Genomic DNA, 20,603 nt, shown 5'->3' with positions numbered 1-20,603 from the left:
CCATCTTTTTTTTCTCTTTTTTTTATCCCTTAGCAAGATTCGGCTTCAGTAAGCAGTGCGGAACGCGCGTCTCCAGACGATGCTTACGTAAGCGCGAATAAGCCTTATGGACCACCGTTTCTTAATGCTGTTATTCGATTCTCAGGTATTAGGAAAAATACCAGGCGCAAAGTAATTCTGGATTTCACGGCGTGAATTGAGAGCAACTGCGACCGGACGAACGAATGCGGGACCGGTTTGAGGAAGGGGCAAAATCTGTACTGCCAAAAGTTTCTCTGTTACTCTATTACCTAGCGACGACACTCTCCGCTTTTTTCTCTTTCCCGAATTTTGCTCTACCTCAAGTCTAGCCGAAGTAGCGCCGCGCGCCAACGGACACGTGTGCCATTCTTTGTCGCGCGCGTTAGTCCGTTCGTGTTGTATGCGTTTCACTCGAGCGTTCCTTACTTTACACGAGGCGCGTACAGCGCGCGAATAGCATTGCATTTCGTACGTGTGATGCCATTGAGATTCAGGCGACTAGCGCGAGCTCGAGTCGCAATACGTCATACGAAAAGCATTTCAGCGCGACGATACCCCCACAACAGTTTCGGTGTGTTTTATCGTTTTAGATCAATTGTTCTGAAAATTCACAACAAAAAATGACACTGCCCATGGTCATGCCTAAGGTAGGAACGATTACGAGTGCGTTACATTGACACAGCTATTATCGGTGGGATGCATAACACCACGGTACTTGCCTCGAAGTCAAAAGACATCGCCAAGATATCGCGTTCGTTGTCTTATCGGAAGGAGTAGAAAAAATCGCAATAAACACCATTCGTCCATTCGCATAAATATATATTTTTACTACATAGCAGGGATGGGTGATATTGAATAAAAGAATTGACGTGCAAATAATCAACAGTTTCTTATAAAAAAGACTTTCAAAATAATTGTTTTTTTTTATAATTGTGTTTGACATCGAATAAATTGTTTAAGCGATCCGCATAGTTTGTTTTAATTTTCGAGACATTTTAATCATTAACTTAGATCTCGAGACTCGCTCAACATTTGACTCCAAAGTCTCCGCTACAAGCCGCCACCATACTTATCGAGGATTTGAGGTCGTGGCACAACTCAGGCACAAGTCAGGCATACTCTATTTGAAATACACAAAATTCAACGAGTTATAACTTTTATGGACATAACGATAATGAGGCGGTTCAAATGAAACTTGTTTTAAGATATTTGATCATTTTTACGTGTAGTGTGTGTAATACAAGTTAACGATTAGTCAAGGCCCCTTACTTTCAAGTAATACACATCACTCATCTCTTCTACATTACATACTAAATACTATCTACATATTAGAGAAATACGCGGCCACCACAGATTCTACACGAAGCATCATCATTACGATATCGACAGGGGAAAGAAAGTTTTTTTTTTTGTAAAAGAGATCGCGAACTTCCGTTAAAAGCGTCTAATGCACAAGAGTGGTGCCGAATATCTGCCCAATGGGAAACAAGCCTATCAAATCACTGCCGAAACGAAAATCCTTTCTGCTCCTTCCACGTAATTCTTCGTTATTCAAGTTTCACGTACAATTTATGTCCGGAATACAAGTGATATCATTGAATCGCAAGACGGAGAGATCCTTCTAAATTCTACGAAACGATCGTTTGTCGATTTGTCACACAGCAACGAGCCTATGTGTTCCACCGGTATGGAGAACGGACGGACAGCCGCTAATAATCAATACCGAAATTCGAAATTTAAATATAACCAATGTGATTAAAGAGTTTCGATCATTGTGTTCAATGTAATTAAGTAATTTAACAGACGTGGAGGAGGAAAAGTAGAAGTTCAACGCGGTTCAGGACGTGCACTAGCTGCCGTCTCGTAGTCTCTGTACATACTTGTAGTTCACGTATGTATAATAGCCAAGAAGTTTCTATCTCCGTGGAAATAGAAGGAAAGAGCGTGCGCCACGCGCGCGGGCGTACCTCGCGATTTAAAGAGAGTACTTTGTGACCGTATTACAAATCAACGCTCGATATAATTCTCGGTTGACCACACATCGGAAACCACACGGCATTGAAGCGAAAGGGAAAGAAAACCAAGGGAAAGAAACAAAGGAAGAAAGACGAAAACACGGTATTCCAAGCTGGACAAGTGCCAATATGTATATACGATACGTCTCGCCGGGTAGAGAAAAAACGGATGGAAACTGGGTGATCCCGAATAAAAGTTCGATATTATTTGTATCGCGTAACCCATCGGTTACTACACGTGCGATTTGTGAATCTAATATATACACGCATATTACCTCGTTCCTCTATCACCTCTCCATTTATTTTTTTACACATGTATATTTTTTACGTGAGAGACCGTTAGTTCAAATGCGTCCTCTTATGGCATTTACGGATTTTATAGTTTTATCTTTCTTTTTTTATCGTATGTTTTAGTTTATGATGTTATATATATGTTAGTTTACGTAGTGTACAAGAACTGAGCTCCAGAGCGTGCGTATATATATATCTATTGCTTCTTATTCGTATCACCCGCGGTATGACTCGCGGTGACAATTAGCATCGCCGTTTCGTTTGTGATGATTAAATAGCATTACCATTGAGAGGATATATATATACAGTGATGTATAGCGCGATGGGAAGCCGACAGACACAAGACCGTCAGCCAGAAAAAAAAGCAAAAGTCTTCCCTGTCCCCACCGGAAAAAAAAAAGATTCTTAGCGCAGTAGACCAGTACAAAGGAGAAAGAAGGAAACTTCAAAAGGTCCGCAGAATAGTAGTGATAGACCGATAAGAGATCTTTAGAGGGCATCTTAGTGATCGAGTGAAATTTCTAGGTGTATCACCACCGAGAGAGAGAGAGCGCGGATATTTTCTATAAAACTAATAAAAGAATAGTCGTCGCGCCGCCCTTAATCAACGTTGCTTTCGTGCGGAGCCTCCAATTAAGATTATAACGATAAAAGAGATCTGTGTAGGACGAAAAATGAAAAAAAAAAGAGAGAATTATCGAGAGATGTTCGATTTATTTTTTTTATGGGGTCCAACGGGATCCTCCTCCGATGAGTAGTCAATGCGAGAAAGCAGGACAACACGACACGCAGTTAGAATAAATATAATATATAAATATAAATATATATGAAGTTTGCGAGTTTTTTCGACAAATCCGATTTAATCGAGGCCGCGTTTAATCGTGGCTTAGTATTGAGATCTATATCGTGGATCACGATCGATATCGTCGTGCCAGGATCAAATCCTTGCGAGGCGTCCAATTTTGCTTTCCCCGAACGACAGTGAACCAAGTAGTGTCTTCGTTTCTGTCGAATGCGCGGGACTCTCTGAAAAATAAGTAGAAGAAAAAGATAATACGATGTTCAGATGGACGTTCATCGATCTTCGCGATCTAACGTTAATATCGACGCTAACTACTAACTTTTTTACGTATACTTTATCGAGATGAATCATACTCTACTAATACTCCTCTCTACTGATACTTTCCACAGAAACGAGATAACGCTTAAATAATAACAATCATCGTCAGGACGTTTCGCGTATTATTATTATTATTATTATATTATTATTGTACTATTATTATTATTATATTATATTATTATTAATGGTGTTCTTGTTAAGGTAAGAGAAGGATCGTCGTTTGTCGTTCAAGCCTAGTTAAGCAAATTGCGTTCGCGCGATGCACTCGCGAAATACTGATATGCAGTTTCTATCGGACCACGTTGAGCTGCTTTATTTGCTATCGCGCGGAACTCACCCAACGATACTCTCTGTTCGTTCAGACCGGTATCTTTTTTTTTATTTTCGGCACTAACACACATACACACACGCACGAATGTATGACGGAGAGAGAAAAATCATTTGACACGATGTTTCATATGCGAAACTGAACGAACTCGTTCTGAGAGCGAACACGTCGCTTGCAAGTACGAGTATACGTTCGGGGACAATTCACTTTTCTACCCGAAACACAAGAGAGAGTTTCGATTTTCTGTAGTATACTGTTTTTAGCTAGTACCACCATTTCCGCGAGAAATATATACATATATATATATATATATATATATATATATATATATACATATATATATATTTATAATATATATATATATATATACATATATATGTATTTATAATATATATATATATATATATATATATATATTTATAATATATATATATATATATATATACACATATATATGTATTTATAATATATATATATATACACACATATATATGTATTTATAATATATATATATATATATATATATATATATATATATATATATATATACTCTATTTTCTCTTGTTTCATTTTTACTCGAAAAAAACAAATCGTCGCGATTATATCGTATATCGAAGAGGGCGCGTGCGTTCTGTAAGCGCCTTCTGTTGCCATTATTTTTTCAATAAGAAAGAGCGTTAGATGCGAGATTTTAGTCAATTATTTTAAGTGCAATTGTATTCGTTACGTGTGCGCGTGGCGAACGAGCTTTACCGCGAACGAATACACGCGGAGCTAGCAAACGTGCGCGCAGAATGTTAATAACCCATTGTCGGCCAATGTTCTATCCTCAGGCGCGAAAATTTCTTCACGAGTAAGCTGACTTGCGAGTTGAACTGTATGTCCCTAAGCGCGTGTTAACATGCGCCACTCGAACGCACTAAAGTTCGCCGGAATAACAATTTTATATACCGATTAAAAAAGATTCTATATTATTATATAAAATTTATTCATTATAGGAAAATAATATATTAAATTTTATTATGTGAAAATTCTCGGTATGTGCAACTGATGACTAATGTATAACCTGTGACGAATCTCGACTTTCAAGTTGGATTGAGCCGCAAGAATCTCTACGAGAGAAGGCACGTTTCGCGAAAGCGACCATCGGTCGTGCGAACCGATCGAAAGTCGCGGCTAGTCCTATCGATTGTTATGACAAAATCCTCTATTTACGCGTAAAGCGTTACTCGCGAAATGCGTCTCGCCGTACGTACCCAGCGTATATATTATTAAGAGCTCGCCTTGATCTTTGCGTTCGTACAATGTGTCGGTGAGAAATGGATCGGTATTCTGTATGTTTCGACGTTTGGCGTTCCCTCGAGAGCGCCCTAGTTAAGTGCTTACCGCTTACGAGCAACTCCGTTTGCCGTCTTCGATATACAACACATCTCGCGCGATTAAGGATCTTCGCGAATAAGGAGAAATAAATCAGCAACTGTCTTCTCTCGTGTCAGCAGAGAGCGCGCGTTGTTCTTCATTTTACCCAAAGAGATTCGAAGACTTGAAACTTGAGAAATTGTAAAAACGTAACGACAACATATACGTACCACGTGTATACTTACGCACTTTTACTTGTCACTTCGCTTTGCGTGTCGGTCTCTTTTTATCTCTTCTGTCTTGTGCGCGAGTACCGACCTCACGTCGTGACGACGGCATCGAAGATCCTTGATTCGAGTTATTGTAAAACCACTATATAATATATAGCCCGTGCACTCTGTGTGAATTTGTTGTCGCGTGCGACATTGTGTCTCACGTTTGTGTTATATTGCGAGCAATTCCAATTAATTAACAAGATTCTCTGTAATCGCGTGTGAAGAAAAAAAAAAAAAGAAAAACCAAAGACCACGTGAGACGCGCGCCAATGCGTGGCGGTGTGCCATCGTTGATATCCAATTTGCGGGTTCCCGCAAAAGATTCGCGGTACATCTGCGAACATCCGACCAAAACGAAGGAAAAAAAACCAAAAAAAAAAAAGAAAGACGGGACAAAAGATGTCTTAGGAGAGAAAAGTCCATGGTTCTAGTTAGAAATTCAAAATTCTACCGAGAAGTGTCTGCTGAGAATGAATATAGTCTTTTGTAAACGATGAACACGAGATAATGTATATTTTGAGAGTTGCGTGCTAGAGGCGTCTCGATGCGTAGATAGAGGACAATATTATATTATTGTGTCATACTCTATTCTAACTGAAAGTAATGGAAAACACACACAATGTGAATTAGTGCATATTTTTAATAAATGGATCGCAAAATTAACACGTTTTCGTCTCGCATTCTCACCGTTTCATTTACCGCCATAAGATATCCCGGCGACAACTTCCCCCTTACGTGTAGGATCAAACGTCGCCGCTGCGATTGTGTGGTTAGACGCGACCGACGAAGCCCGGAGAACGCAAACTGCGTCGGTTTGCGAGGTTTCAACAGAAGCAACGGCCAAACTATTCATCAATTTATTTGTGTGCAAGTCAGCCACAAGAGAAAAACGCGCCGATCGATCTTCACCAACTCAACGACGAGACAGATCTTAAGAGTCGACCTTACATACGAATTCGATAAGAGCTAAACGGTAGATTTAGTTCTAGAAATTCGCAGTTCCAGCTGCAATGCGCGCGAACGCGACACCAGGCCGTGCGATTCGCGGTGATGCTCTTGACAAAAACGTTCAGTTGCCGTGATTTACTTAATTTGAAATGATCAAGTGTTTCTGAAAAATGCAGTTTTCGTTAAAGAGATGCCATCGAACAAAATATACCCGATTGTAAAACGGAATCACGAAGGTAAGAGAACCGGGGACGCAGAATGATTTGAATTCGATTGCGTCTTTTCTTTTTTTTTTTTTTGCAACAAAATGAACGAATTTCAAATTTTTTTTCTAATCCTGAGAGGTCGTGCTTTAAAGTTTCGAGTAGACTGTTCGCCGGAACGACTTCCTCGTTGCGGACTTCTGCAAGTTACGCGGGGAATCGACGGGACCGCCGTGATCGCGCGTTCGCACCTGCCTCGCACCTGAAAACACGCTTAATCTCTAAGCACTAGCCGCTAAAAAAAGGCAGATCCGATTTTGATTCTCGCACTCGGCCCGATCTGCCTTCGAGGACGATTCGCTTGCTCGGCTGGCGAGCGGACAACACAGTCGTTCGCAGTCGTTCTGGAAGATCTGCTCTCCGCATCAAGTTTTAACGCGACTGCCTTCTCTCTCTCTCTCTCTCTCTCTTTCACTCATTCTCTCTCTCTTTCTTTCGTACGACTTGAGAAGGTACAGATTGCTATGATTACAAATCTCTCTTTCTCTCTCATTCTTTCGAAATCTGTTTTTGATCGCTACTTATATGTATGGTATAAGCGCACAGTGGTCCCGCCAAGCTCCTTACTCTTTGCCCGATCGCTCAGCGTCTTATATCACGCATCGCAAACCGCGGAATGCATCTGTTTCCGTATCGTCTTGAATCCACATTTTTAAGTGATTGACGCGTTGCAAGTCTCGACATCTTCACATCATGCCAGTTTTCCATACTTTGACTACCACGTTGGATCTCATAGATCAGCTCTTCCTCGAACCTATCTATTCTAAGACTGTGCGATCATACGCAAAGTCAAATCACATAAAGATCATAGTACATAAAAAAATGTAAGCAAATCGGTCAATCACAACCGAGAATTTTCATATGATAATCTTATGTTTTCGATGATCCTCTCTCCGATATAATTATCTGATTCGTTTACTGCTTATTGCGTTTTTCCGTGTACTATAACTAACACACTTACTACTAAACTTAACACACTTGGCAACCGAGTTGATATTGAATTACATTTGATTAGATTTTTATAGTAAAATCATTCTTAATTAGGTAAAACAACCATCTACACATGACATTGAGGGTACCCGCGCGAAAACCCACACGTCACTCAAATATAAGTAGCATGGTATTAAGGATATTAAGACATCAATTACTAATTATTAATTACTAAAAGACGCATTATTTAGACACTTTATTATTTTACTTATCTAATTAAGAATGATTTTACTATAAAAATATTCAATCTAATAGAGTATAACTCGATACCAACTCATACGATTGCCAAGTTAGTGTCATAGCAGACAGGAAAACGCAATAAATAGTAAGTGAATCGGCTATTTATATTAGGGAAAGGATCATCGAGAACATAGACTATTATATGAAAATTCTTGGCATTACAGATATTAAGACGCTTCGGAAACAAGTTGTCCATCCATTTATCAGAGTCGAATTGATTGTACTATAAGAAACGCGTTATCCAAGTTATTGCGGTTGAGAATATTTCAAATCGTTAGATCGGACGAATCACGTTGGTATTCCGCCAACGTCCACTCCGAAAGAAACGCGAGGCGCAGAATTTTGTGGATGCACGGTCTAGCTTGTACTCGGATATCGAGTCGAGAGTCCGGAGCCGGCGCAGATACTAGACAATTACAAGAAGGATTTGGGCAACCGTCACACTCACATTTCAATCTTTATTGTAATAGATTGTATTGAGTTTCATCGCACTCTTTTTTTTCTTTTGTTTTTTTTTAACAACTTTCGCGCGCGCAAAGTAATCGAATTTCTTCAACGGCGCTCTCTCAACATCCGCCTTTCTCTTCCTATTACCTCTGTCATTATCATCAACTCTGAATCCCGTCCCACCCCACCCTTTCCCCGCCCCCGCTGCATTTTCAGGTTAGACGACAGTTTCCCGAAAAGTGGAGGGGATAATGTTGGTACCAAGGAAAATCTTTACACGATATAATTTAATAAGATCAGTTGTTTGTAACTGCACACTGCTGAACGCAAAAGGTTAGAGTGAGAAAACGTATACTTGTCTCGTTTCAATTTATTGCACCAGTTCAGCAGTGCAGTTACAAAGAACAAATCTTTAAATTATATCGTGTAGAGATTTTCCTTGGTACCAACATTATCCCCTTCACTTTTGGGGAAACTGTCGCCTAACCCATTTTCATACTCAACAAACTGATCGGAGTGTGCCATAGGACATAACCGTCTTGCGTACCAAGGCGTATAACAAAATTTGACATAGATTACAACAACAACAACACGCTCTTGCACGCACTTATTCCATTAATCATTCACTCGTGTACAGTCTGCAGGTTTTATTATACATCTGGGGGACATGTATAATGTCGGCATCGTGGTAAATTTGTCGTCTTTCGCATCTCGTCTCTCTTTCACTCACTCACTCGCTCGCTTGCTCGCTCATTTATACACGCATTCATACCACGCACACACACACACACATCTTTCTTTCTCCCTCTTTCGCGTACTTAATATATTTATATATCTCATTTATCTCTCCTTTTATCTCTCTTTCGCTCTCTCCCTCTCTCTCACCCCGCATCTTCGCCTTCATCCTTATTCTCTCTCTCTCTTTTTCTCTTTCTCTCCTCCCCTCTCTCTCTCATATTCGCTATGTACAATTAAATTTCTTGATGTCCTTTAGGATATTAGTAAATGATATTTACCAGCTTCTATCTACGCCGTAAACGGTTTAACAGTTGATTTCTTTCTTTTCCTTAAGCGCTACGGTGCTATAATTAATTAATCTTTTATTTATTACTTATATCACATTGTTCATGTACACATTATTCATCCCGCTTAATGTTTAATGCTGTACTACTTTTAGTCTCCATCCACACGGCGAAACTATTTCGGCCCTCTCGTCCGATGCTTCCTTCTGCATCAATGAATTATTATTTACATGAGGCTATTAACGTCGCTTCGTTAGTCCATAGGATAGCAGACGCGATCGCGATCCCGTGACAATTCGTGCTCGATCGCTTTTTCCCTTCACTTTTGCATTTTAGCATCGCTCACGGCTGTATGACTTTTTCCTTTCTTTTTTTGTTCTTTTACTTTTTCTGTATGCCACCAACATGCGGTACAAACATTATTTCCATTGCACAACTTGAAGTTTCGTTGAGTTCAAGCGTTTACGCCAAAAACAATTCAATGTAACTTTATTGACTAGTACTTCACAAAATGGACTCGAACCGAGTTATTTTCTTTTTGTCAAATCGAATTTTCTCGCGTATCCGTTTGGTCTCTAAGAAGCGTGAATCGCAGCGATATAAAAACTGGTGACGAATTGTGTGTACACCGTAATTGCATTCATCTCTATGCGTCTCCCTTCCTAGCTAAACTGTAAAGATATCGATTTGAACAAAACAACGTGTAATAAGCGCAATTTAAAATCCGAAAGTAATTTGTACAGTGCAAGTTATACTAATTTACAGCACGAATTAAGAATTCTCGTTATTGCAGTATTTCTTTCCCAGCGAAACTATTTCATTAGATAGCGTCGTGCTAAATCACCAGGATGCATTTACATTTGTGCCCTTTACCCCACAAAAGCACGCAATTAGACTTGAATGTCGATTGACTGACCGTACTATTCGATTAAATAATTTAAAGAATATAAAACAAGATATACAGTCATACGCAGGTATAAGAAATAATAACACTAATATACAAATGAGAGCTGATATTCGAGAGAGTCGAATCGTCAATAGTCGATGGTCAATGCGCGCTACACGTGCCGTATCACATATATTTCATCGATGCAAAATAACAACACGCACTTAAATATCGCTTGAACGAGCGTCAGTTTTGCGTGATTGAACTTGTCCTTTATCTTGCCAATTATTCCATTGACGATCCCACGTCGAGAATACCAAACGGAAGCGTAGAATACGATCTTACAAGAGCGAACGAAGATTTTACGTACATACAGAAGAACAATGAAAAGTAATACGGCGGTATTTTACGCGCGCACATTCGTTCCAGCTTTCCTCAGAGACATCTGCGTGAGCATTTTCGTTTTCCTCTGTACTTTAGCCTCGCAACGGCCGTTATACAGGAGAAAAAAGCGATGGAACGTTATACGCGCATTTTTTTACGATTATAAAATCTGCGATTTAAAATATGCGCTCTAAAATCACTTTCCATATAACAAGATCTGCATTACGAAATTAACCCAGGAAACACAAAGTATCATCGACTGTTACAATGTCAGCTCAATCATATGGTATATTATGTAACTGTTACAATTGTTATATAACAAATCATATGGTATATTATATCATTACATATGTATCATATCATTACATATGTATCATATAATTACATATTTTTTATAAAATATATAATTAACTAGAATATAGTAATTAAATATAATAATTAACTAAAATATGTAATTAATTATATAAAAAAGTAACAGTTACGTAATATACCATATGATTCAGCTGACATTGTAACATTGATGATACTTTGTGTTTCCTGGGAATGCAATATTACGATTCTAGCTCAAAAACCGAAAATGAAATAGCAATTTATATATATACGTAACATATAATAAATACACAGACGAATAAATACTTAAACGTATCATTACAAATGTAACTTATATACTGTCCCCTGTCACTGCGTTCTTTTTCCTTTTTCTTTTTTTTTTTTCCTTTAATGTAATTCCCAATATTACTACTAATGTATTCTTTCCTCATTTTTGCGACTGAATTGTCAAAAGTAAATAGACTTCTAAATATAGAATTCAATATCTGTTCTCTCCACAGCCACTATATTATCAGTTTCCATCGTTCGTCTTTCAATTTCAGTCTAAACGTCGTTATGATAATTTCAGATATTTATCCGATTGCCACGAAATTACAAACCGTCCGTATATCAATCTCATATAATAGTCAAGAAATTTAAAAGTTATACGAAAAGGAATATCTATTCAATCTATCTCATTAAAGCGATCTCTCTCTCTTTTTGTCTGTAAGGAAAAGTGCGTACCGTTCTCGAAAGAACATCAAACACTCACTAAAAGATATTTGTCAGAGTACTTTACGGAGAATAAAGCTCGCAATGATGAATATAACAAAATGATAGAATAGCATACATTATCAGAAAAAAATGATTTACCATACCGAAATATAATTATTATTGCGCATAGCTGCAATACTTAATTTTCATAATCATCGGACAAACTTTATTGTACAAGTTAAAGTTCTGGCTTCGTCAAACGTGCTATTGTAACGTGTTAAAAGCATCGATTTCTCATTACGCACTGCTACATGAACTTTCTCTTTTGCGACACCTTCGGGCTGCCTTCATAAATTAGCTGTTAAAATTTTACATTTAATTTCCGTAATTAGCATCTTTTCTTCTAATAAAATCAGACAATACCATTGTACGGTCGTACAAGTTGAGCAAGGTCTTTCTCATATATATTCTCAGTCAAATTCACTCTCCAAAAGAGCTTAAACTTCGAATTCGGTCCTCGCGGGACACAAATGGAAGTTTCAAAATGTAAAATCCCAACAATGTTAGAAATAGCACGATGGACAAAGGTTTCATCGCGTAAGGTTCTTTGTTGCGTGTAAGGCGCAATTTTGATTACCTATCGTAAGTTTGCCTCGCTAATTCGTCACTAATCCACTCCCACTAAGCAACTCGTCTAATTAATGAAAAAACGACAGAACGTAGATTTACTTCGGTTGAACATAGAGATACTACGAGCAACTGCAGCAAACCACATTTTGATATTCCAGCGCGATCAGGTTAATTTCGCTTTCCCGTGATTCTGTCAGACAGTCGAGTGCGAGGTCGAAGGGGGTTGCGTACTGGAGGAAGCAGTGGTGGAGACTGGCGGAGTGGACGTTGAAGGCGAACTCACCACAACAACTGGTTTGACTAATGTGGTGGTGTTAAGGTACTGAGCATTCACCAGCGGCATCTGACCCACAGTCTTGAGGAGCGGCGTGGTGATCATTTTTCCCGCGAGACTGGATGGTGCTAGGATGTGAGCGGTCACCTGATTACCTTGGGAAACAACCGTCATTGGCGTGACAATTGGCGTCAAACCAGAAAGTGGCGTATGTTGACCGACAATGTGCGCTATACTCTCGGTAGATGGAACGTTTTGCATCACTGTTGATCCTGGTTTTGCTGCTGCGGTTTGCAGCGACACACCTGCGTGACTTAACGTCAGTCCTGTAATCGTGAAACGAACGTATCTGTTAGTTTTGTTGGTGCAACACTTCCACGAGTGGAATAACGCTCGTGATAACGAAGCGAATATTCCGCAATGGAAATAGCACTCACCATTTGCCGGGAGTATATTCAACTCCGCACCACCAGGAAGTCTTGCCAGTTCGGAACCGTTACCTCCGACCAGCGTCACGCCACCAACCATCTTATGCGTGGTCTGTGCGTCACCGGCCCTGATTCTCGTTTGGGCATCTGCAACAGCGCAACATTTTTATTTCAAAATATTGGACAATTGTTTCACACATTCGCGAGCCTCGCGAAAAATCTAAATGAATGACAAAGCTGGAAGGGCTTTACAACGTACGCACATTTCTCATTTCTTATAAGATCCAGTTGTCTATCTTGAAGTTGTCTATTGAAGTTGAAGTTGCCTATTGAATGCGATCTATTATACAAAAACATGCACTCACTCGATACATTCAGCGCGGGGGAATGAGCAGTTAGAACCAGCGGTCGCGCTTCGTTTCCTGAGTGCACAAAAGTGACAGGTCGAACATCACTGGCAGATGACTGTACAGCCAAGGCCAGTGGCCGGTCGTTGTTAGAATGTACAAATGTCACTCGGTTGTCGCTAGCGGTGGAGGAGTGAACGACTAGCGCCACTGGTCTCGGTTCGCTCCCAGCGTTGGATTGTACAGCAATCAACGGCCTGGATTGATCTGACGAGTTTTGCACTGCCAACGTCAACGGCCTAGATTCGTTGTTACCGGTATGAGTGACGAGGAGTTGCCTCGTATCACCAGGTATCACTCTAAGACCCGGCCCGATGTGTTGCAGCGTCGGCACGATTGTTGCAAGGCTTTGGTTTGTATTTAGCATCTGTGCGCTGATTGGCAGATGCAACTGATGTGATTGTTGTACTATATTAGCGGTTGGCGACGTCGCGACTTTCTCCTGAAACAAAAATACCACTGCCTGTAACCATATAATAAAAATACACACGTACGCACTAACAACATGATTAATGGGAAAAGCCACAGATCTATTCATAAAAAAGCGTGATAAATTAAAATTCCAAAGTCTCGAAATTATCATTGTCACTGTTGACAGCTCGTCTTTTTTCAAAATTGATTCTCGCGACGTGTATTGTATAGGAATACAGTATGCTATCGAGCAGAGACTTCGTCTTATTTTTCTTTTTTTTCAAAACCTAAGCGATAATAAAGTTAATATCTGTATAATTAATTTGATTTGTTTGTTTTGGCTTCTAGAAATGAAGGATATTGCGACACGTACATTTCAAATATGTATTGATGTAATATATATGTACGTGTGTATATGTGTGTATACAGTGTGTCTGATTCATACCACACCAAAGCTATATATAGCTAGAATAGGTCGGAGTGAGTAATAGAATCAGTATCTTTTTTATAAATAACCAAAATTTTTAGATATTAACGATAAAAGATTTTTACCGAGCGGCAATCCACTGGCCAATCAACACGCATAGTGAACGAACGCTGCACATGCTGTAGCATGGATATGGCAGGCTAGCCTTTCATGCTTATACGAGAACGAATAAAGGATTCATCTCACCGCAGCTGATTGGCCAGTGGGCTGCCGCTTGGTAGAAATCTTTTATCGTTAATATTTCAAAATTTTACGTAGTTGTTTAAAAAAAGACACCGATTATTCATCCTGACCTATTCTAGCTATAATATATTAACTCTGGTACGGTACGAGTCAGACACCCTGTATATATGTGTATGTATGTATATGTGTATATATATATATATATATATATATATATATATATATATATATATCTGCAAAATATGATATACTACATTCTATGCGCTTGTAATATTCTAGTAAAAGTTAAAAGAGGAGGAGAGAGTGGGGGGAGGAAGAGAGAAAGAGAGAGAAGATATACAGGTCGATGTCCACACATACCAACACTGATTCTAAATGCGTGCGTTTTCAGCGAAAGAAATTGTGTGATACTAAGGTCTTAAAAGCGTGTCGCGCATTTTCAAAGCCGCTTCCAGTACCAGTCTCTGTAACCGGCTCTGCAAATGCGCGATGTTTTATTCTGGCACCGGTTTATTGCAAAATCGTGATATCCACGATCCGGCCTTGGATGCGGTGCTGATATAATTCGCTCATCGTTCGTCCACGAAGCGAGACGAGAATAGAGAATGCATACCTGCGTCGGGGTGGGAATACTGGGCGTGGATGATACGGGGGTCGAACTGACTGGTGGACTTTCCCTGGAGCCTCGTGCAAGATTCAAATCTTGCGTTTGACAAACGATGCTCGCGGTCGCAGCTTGATTGTGGATGTTGGAAGTTGCGCTGGGGGAGTGCAGCGCTTGTGGAGGACTAGCTGTAATGCTGTTCAGGCTGCTTGTGCTGCTATACCTCGTGCCACCCTGAGGCAGTCCAGTAATTTCGACATCCGCTGATGTTTCTGAAACTAACGTAAAGCCATGAATATTTCTCTAAACGCTTTCAGATTTTCAGTAAGTGAGAGCTTATTCTTAATTCCGTATGTTAGAGATGCCTTACTATTTCTAACGACCATGATGTCTGTTCCTGGAGTGGTTCTCGCGAGAAGAGTTTCGATTTGAGCGAAATCAACGTTTTCCCAAGTCGCAACGACCTCCTGCTTTAACAAGTCCAATCTCTGATCCGCGGCGATTTTCTCTTCCGCAAGCCTCTGCAACTCTCGTTGATAATCTAGATCCTTTTTCGTCAGTGCCTACGGAGTGTAAAAAGAAAATGCTTTGCAGACCTTTCTCCTGAACATTCCACGTTTTATTACCAGTTCATTTTTGTATATAAAACTATCCCCTCCTTCTCCGTCGCCAGTAACAGATTGCTCTGTATGTTCTGTAAACAATTTGTGCGCGGCGGCCGCCGCTTTTGGCGTCTGAGAGGGAGGAGAGAGTTCGTAACAGCCGCCGGCAACACCGGCGTCGGGCGATAAAAGTCCATACAGCAGCATGTGCTACATGTATGTACGTGCCATGTGGCGTGACACCGATGGCCGCGCAGTCACGTGGAGTCGATATAGGTAATGCTCTCCCGCAGAAAAATGCTACGCGCACGAACATGCCTCGAGATGGTACGATATACACGGAGAGGCGGGGAAGAGGAGAAGGAAAATGAAGAGTGGGAGAAATTGGCGGGGGTTGTATTAGAGGAAAGAGGGGATGATAATACAGAGAGGGAGGTGGGACTAAAAAGAAGAGAAGAAAGACGAGAGAGAGGCTTCTCGTACAGAAGCACAACGTATGCACAAGCAAAGTGCAAGTCGTTAATTCGTATTAGAGAGATTTTTGTTTTACCTACTTTATAAATCTTTTAATTATTCAAACTGCAGAATATGTTTCTAGAGAATGGATAATTATAAGATAATGCTAATAGAGCTATTTCAAATATTAGTACGATATATGGAAATCTAGATGAATATGTAGGAAAAAGAGAGTGAAAGGCAAAGAAACGCGAAGCAAGCGTGTCGTGAAATTCAAAAAAATGAAGAAAATTAAAAAAAAATGGCAGCAATATAGATATAAGTGAGAGAACAAGTTCGCACCGTCGGTGGGAGACGAAATCGCGAAAGAAAAGAGGAGGAGGAGGTCGACCTTCGCGGGGACGCAGAATAAGTGATACCCAGTACACGAGAATTTGCGCGAGTTCTTGTCGCACTCGCGCGAAATCGGTGCACGTGTCGCGAAGCTAGATTTATCCTTGAGCCGGATCCATATCGAGTCAACGAAAAAGAAATTCGATAAATCTTTTATGGCTTAAGTTTTCTGAAACTCAATCTCTGTCTATAAATCTCATTTTTTCCCATAACTTTACGTAATGAAGAGAACCGACAGTGCAAACACGAGATTCATTTTAATCGATTACGAAGATACAAGGTATCAAAACAAACATTTGTATATTTTTATATAAAGCCGAGCGCGAGAATCGGGTTAATAGTGAAATTTTCAAGTAACCACGTTGCTGCCGTCGACGATTGAGCCGTATTCGCGCGAGAGTGCATCGACCGTGTGGATGAAAGTGTGGAGATCCCGCGCGAATATAAATTTAATCGCGACGCAATACGCATTCGGTCGCCGCGTGGAATTTCGCTCACCCTCGACTACATACGACACGTACGCAGCTATAAATCGACAATGAGTGTAAGAATTTACAATGAAGCGGCGAGCGTGCACTTTATATGCGCATGGTGGCGGCGAGTCTTGTGTATCTATCGATCGCGGCGCGACGTCGCGAAGAAAATCACGTAGAATCGGAATGGAAAATCCGGGTATTCGAAAGAGAGCAATATTCCTGCAGAATTACCCCGGCGAGACGATCACAACGCGATTGGCCATTATTCCAGTCTAGTCGCTCGGAGGTGAAGACATCTAATGTGATAAAAAGCCTTATCCGAGTTGCGAAATAGGTCTCCGGATCATTTATCGTACAATGTAAAAGCGCACGTTTGTGTGAGACAACAAACCTGTATATATTGGTTCGCCGCATGAAGGATGGAGAGATTCGAAGACTTCTTCTCATCTTGCTGCGGTAGCATCTTTTTCAAGAGCTCGAAGCATTCTTTGAGGTGTGCTCTACGATTCTTTTCCAGTTTGTTGTGTACTTCCCTCGTGCCGGATCGGATTACGCAGGGTCTGTACGAGAAGAGATGAATTATGAGGAGAGATACACGAGAAGAGATAAACGGGCGTGCGGTTTCCCGCAAATCTTCGCGACTTCGACTCTTTCAACAACGACATGCACGGCACAAAGAGCGGCGGTCGGATTAAAAGGAAAGGAAGAACAATTCTCGAATTTTTCGCCGCGAGATATCGCGAGGTACGTCGCTCACGACAAGAGGAATTCGCTGGTACGTTACGGGCGCGATCATGTAATAGCGTGACCGCCACGCGTTATCGCCGCACAACGCAACGCGCCGAGTGATGCATCGTGCACGTGCCATTCACCCTGGACACGTGCACGGCGTAAATAGGTATAGTAACTTATAGCGTCGGCGACGGCGCGTCGCACGTTTGCTCGTGCACGGAGAAGAAAAGAGAGGAGGCGAGGAGGCGAGGAGAGGCAGAGAGAGAGAGAGGAAGGGAGAGAAGATGAAGCGAGAGCGTGCGAAGCAACAGGCTGACATATCGACTCGCGGCGAAGTGTGTTAGTGCCGATGCGTATGTGTCGATTCAGATAGGCATTATATTACGTATTTCGGGCAGATTCAAGCATAACACGCCGATAAGGTGTGACATGAAGCCACGAGATAACGAAGCGAGGAATAAAACGTACAACTTGGTGTAATCTCGGACGATTTTCTACTTTAATAGGATTTTAAGTCGCAATGCCGTATGTCGGAGCCGTTTAACGGGCCGGTATTTGCTAGTGAATCCTTGTTGGAAATTTTAGAGTAAGAAAATGTGACTGGAGGCCCGGCGCGAGAGAATGAGAAATCAGAGAAAGAATAGACTTTTACCCGGTCCGATGTTTTTTATTGTCGTGGCTGGTTTCTACGTCGACGACGAGGTTACCCGCGTTTTGTTGCGACTGATTCGGATTATGATTTTCCATGTACTGATTGTGTGTGCCGTGATGATCGCTCTGGTGGTGGTGGTGGTGATGTTGTTGCTGTTGCTGCTGCTGCTGCTGCTGGTGTTGTTGTTGTTGTTGTTGCTGCTGCTGCTGCTGCGAATGTTGTTGATGTTGGAGGTAGTGATGAGACGTTGAATGAAGAGCAGACAAGGAGTTCGTGCCGGTAGAAGCTGGTATGACTCGCGAGGAAATCACAGCAGTCCCCCTGGAAGCGATCGCTTGACTGATCTCCAATGGATCTTCTTCTGCAACATAGTCACAATTATTTGACACGGCCCATCGAACACCATAACCGAAGCGTCTCTCGCCAGTTCGTCGAGTTCTCTTAACAGTATTTCATGAAAATCGCCTTTACACTTGTGACTTGAAAGAAATAAACTTTAGAACAATTTTAATTTGTCCATTTGCACATTGCCACGTGTCACGCTTCACTTTGTAAGAGCTATTCTCCCCGGGCAAAGCTGCAAAGGGAACTGCAACTACAATTCAGGTCCCATTTCTCCTTGAGGAGCGGCTTGCAGAGAAGCCCGAAATTCTCTGAAGCACGTGCCTGCCTTCTTGCTACGACTTCTCCATTCTCTCGGAAATTAGCGGCTGCCCAGCCGTCATGACCAAGAGAAGAAAGATTACGTCCTGACAAAGTGAGAACGAGGTAATTACCGCAAGCTGGTTGCTGCACACACACAGGGAAGGAGTGATCCCTGATCTTTCTTATACAATTTCGTATATATAATTGGTTTAAATAAACCACTTCCATATAACTTTTGTTAAATTTCAGCACGACGATTGTTTTTAGTCGTCAACGTTTGTTCACGCTGTTATTGTTTATTTGAAAGTGAGCTGCTTTTTCAACGCGGACTTGAGACAGTTCAGATGTAAGTTATCCGATTGTTGTTGCCCGAAGTGTTCTTTTCTCGGAGAGTGGAGGAGAGAGAAAGAACGGCGCCACGGGAGCCAAGATTTTACCGCGGCGGCTCCGTTGCACCAACTCGAAGGTTTCATTCTGGACACAGGCGCATTCACGGAGGCACTGCGATTCCTGGCGTTCCGCGATGCAGACGACAAAGCCCCTCTCTCTCTTTCTCCCTTCCTTCCCCGATCCATTCTATTCTACGCTCGAGCCTGAATGACTGTGCTTTCGCCTAAGATTAGCAGACACCCTCTGCAGTGGCGATGGCTTCGAACAAGACAATCCCTTTGCGGCGAAGGTACTCGCTCTACAAGCGGAATGTCCTACCGTCGCCATTGGAAATTACTTAGACAATTCGCACGATTAAGTTCGCGCGGATATTAGTTCCGTTCGAAGGTGATCCTTTGTACTTGAGAAACAACGCGATTCACCCGAACGTCTCGGCGCTCTCCGAATAATCGATGAATCGATCCCTGCGGAAATCGCGCGACGGATTCGCAGCAGAACGTAATTCACGAGGTCCATAACGCATGTTTGAGAATATTCTCGCCCTACGTCGCAAATCTCCGAAAAGCCGATCTGCGCGGCAAATGTATGATGATAATAAATTCGCGAGTGGCCGCAATGTCTCGCTACCGGGCTACGGAGGACCAGAATTCATCCCCCTCTCCGAAATCCCTTTAACTCCGTCCTCCGCGTCGTCGCGGCGCTATAAATTAGCACAGCACGTGTACGCACATACAAGTTACTCATTCATGTGCGAGTCGACTTGGCAGCGGCCCGTCGCATAGCTCGTCGCTTCCTAAATCTATTCTTGACGCTCAAAGACAGCAACGCGGCGTACGTATGTGCCCCGCGCGAGAGAAAGAGGGAGAGAGAGAGAGAAGAGAGAGAGAAGAGAAAGAGAAGAGAGAGGAGAGAGAGAGAGAGAGGAGAGAGAGAGAGAGAGGAGAGAGGGAGAGGAGAGAGGAGAGAGAAGAGAAAGAGAAGAGAGAGGAGAGAGAGAGAGAAGCTCGATCGAGCACCGAGGACGACGACGCGTTAGAGAGGCTTTTGCACGTGAACTACCATAACTGTGAGCATAGGAACCAAACTGTATGCCAAAGACTCTGAAGATATATATCAAATTAAGTGAAAGATAAGGATAAAGAATGGAAGAATAACTAGAATAACTAGATATCGGTGTTAGAGATGCACGCGTTAAATATTCTTGGGATTTTCGATATATGC

At 41.5% G+C, this 20,603-nt stretch overlaps 2 protein-coding genes across 12 annotated transcripts in view; one reads left to right on the top strand and one right to left on the bottom strand.

Annotated features, from left to right (window-relative positions):
• Positions 1-3,079, top strand: part of LOC116840845 (flotillin-2) — a 126,494-nt gene extending 123,415 nt beyond the window's left edge. For both annotated transcript variants that reach the window (XM_032808110.1, XM_032808112.1), the window contains exon 8: positions 146-3,079. In XM_032808110.1, coding sequence (XP_032664001.1) covers positions 146-175 — 30 coding nt within the window. In that variant the 3' untranslated portion in view covers positions 176-3,079. The remainder of the gene's footprint in view (positions 1-145) is intronic.
• Positions 3,080-6,031: 2,952 nt separating this feature from the next.
• The window catches only part of LOC116840802 (homeobox protein prospero-like), a 34,733-nt gene continuing 20,161 nt past the window's right edge, over positions 6,032-20,603 (bottom strand). For 6 of the 10 annotated variants that reach the window (XM_032808001.1, XM_032808008.1, XM_032808004.1 and 3 more), the window contains 7 exons: positions 18,348-18,708; positions 17,355-17,523; positions 15,407-15,599; positions 15,046-15,314; positions 13,208-13,793; positions 12,954-13,091; positions 6,032-12,842 (listed from right to left, as the gene is read on the bottom strand). In XM_032808001.1, the coding sequence (XP_032663892.1) occupies positions 12,436-12,842; positions 12,954-13,091; positions 13,208-13,793; positions 15,046-15,314; positions 15,407-15,599; positions 17,355-17,523; positions 18,348-18,708 (2,123 nt within the window). In that variant the 3' untranslated portion in view covers positions 6,032-12,435. The remainder of the gene's footprint in view (positions 12,843-12,953; positions 13,092-13,207; positions 13,794-15,045; positions 15,315-15,406; positions 15,600-17,354; positions 17,524-18,347; positions 18,709-20,603) is intronic. The other 4 variants (XM_032808010.1, XM_032808011.1, XM_032808007.1 and 1 more) reach the window with 3 other exon arrangements.

The sequence above is a fragment of the Odontomachus brunneus genome, unplaced genomic scaffold, assembly GCF_010583005.1.
Source record: "Odontomachus brunneus isolate Ranch 3 - 2012 unplaced genomic scaffold, Obru_v1 Obru_scaffold_012, whole genome shotgun sequence".
Taxonomy (NCBI): domain Eukaryota; kingdom Metazoa; phylum Arthropoda; class Insecta; order Hymenoptera; family Formicidae; genus Odontomachus; species Odontomachus brunneus.
Note: the sequence above shows the minus strand (reverse complement) of the source record. Positions and strands in the feature narration are given on the sequence as shown.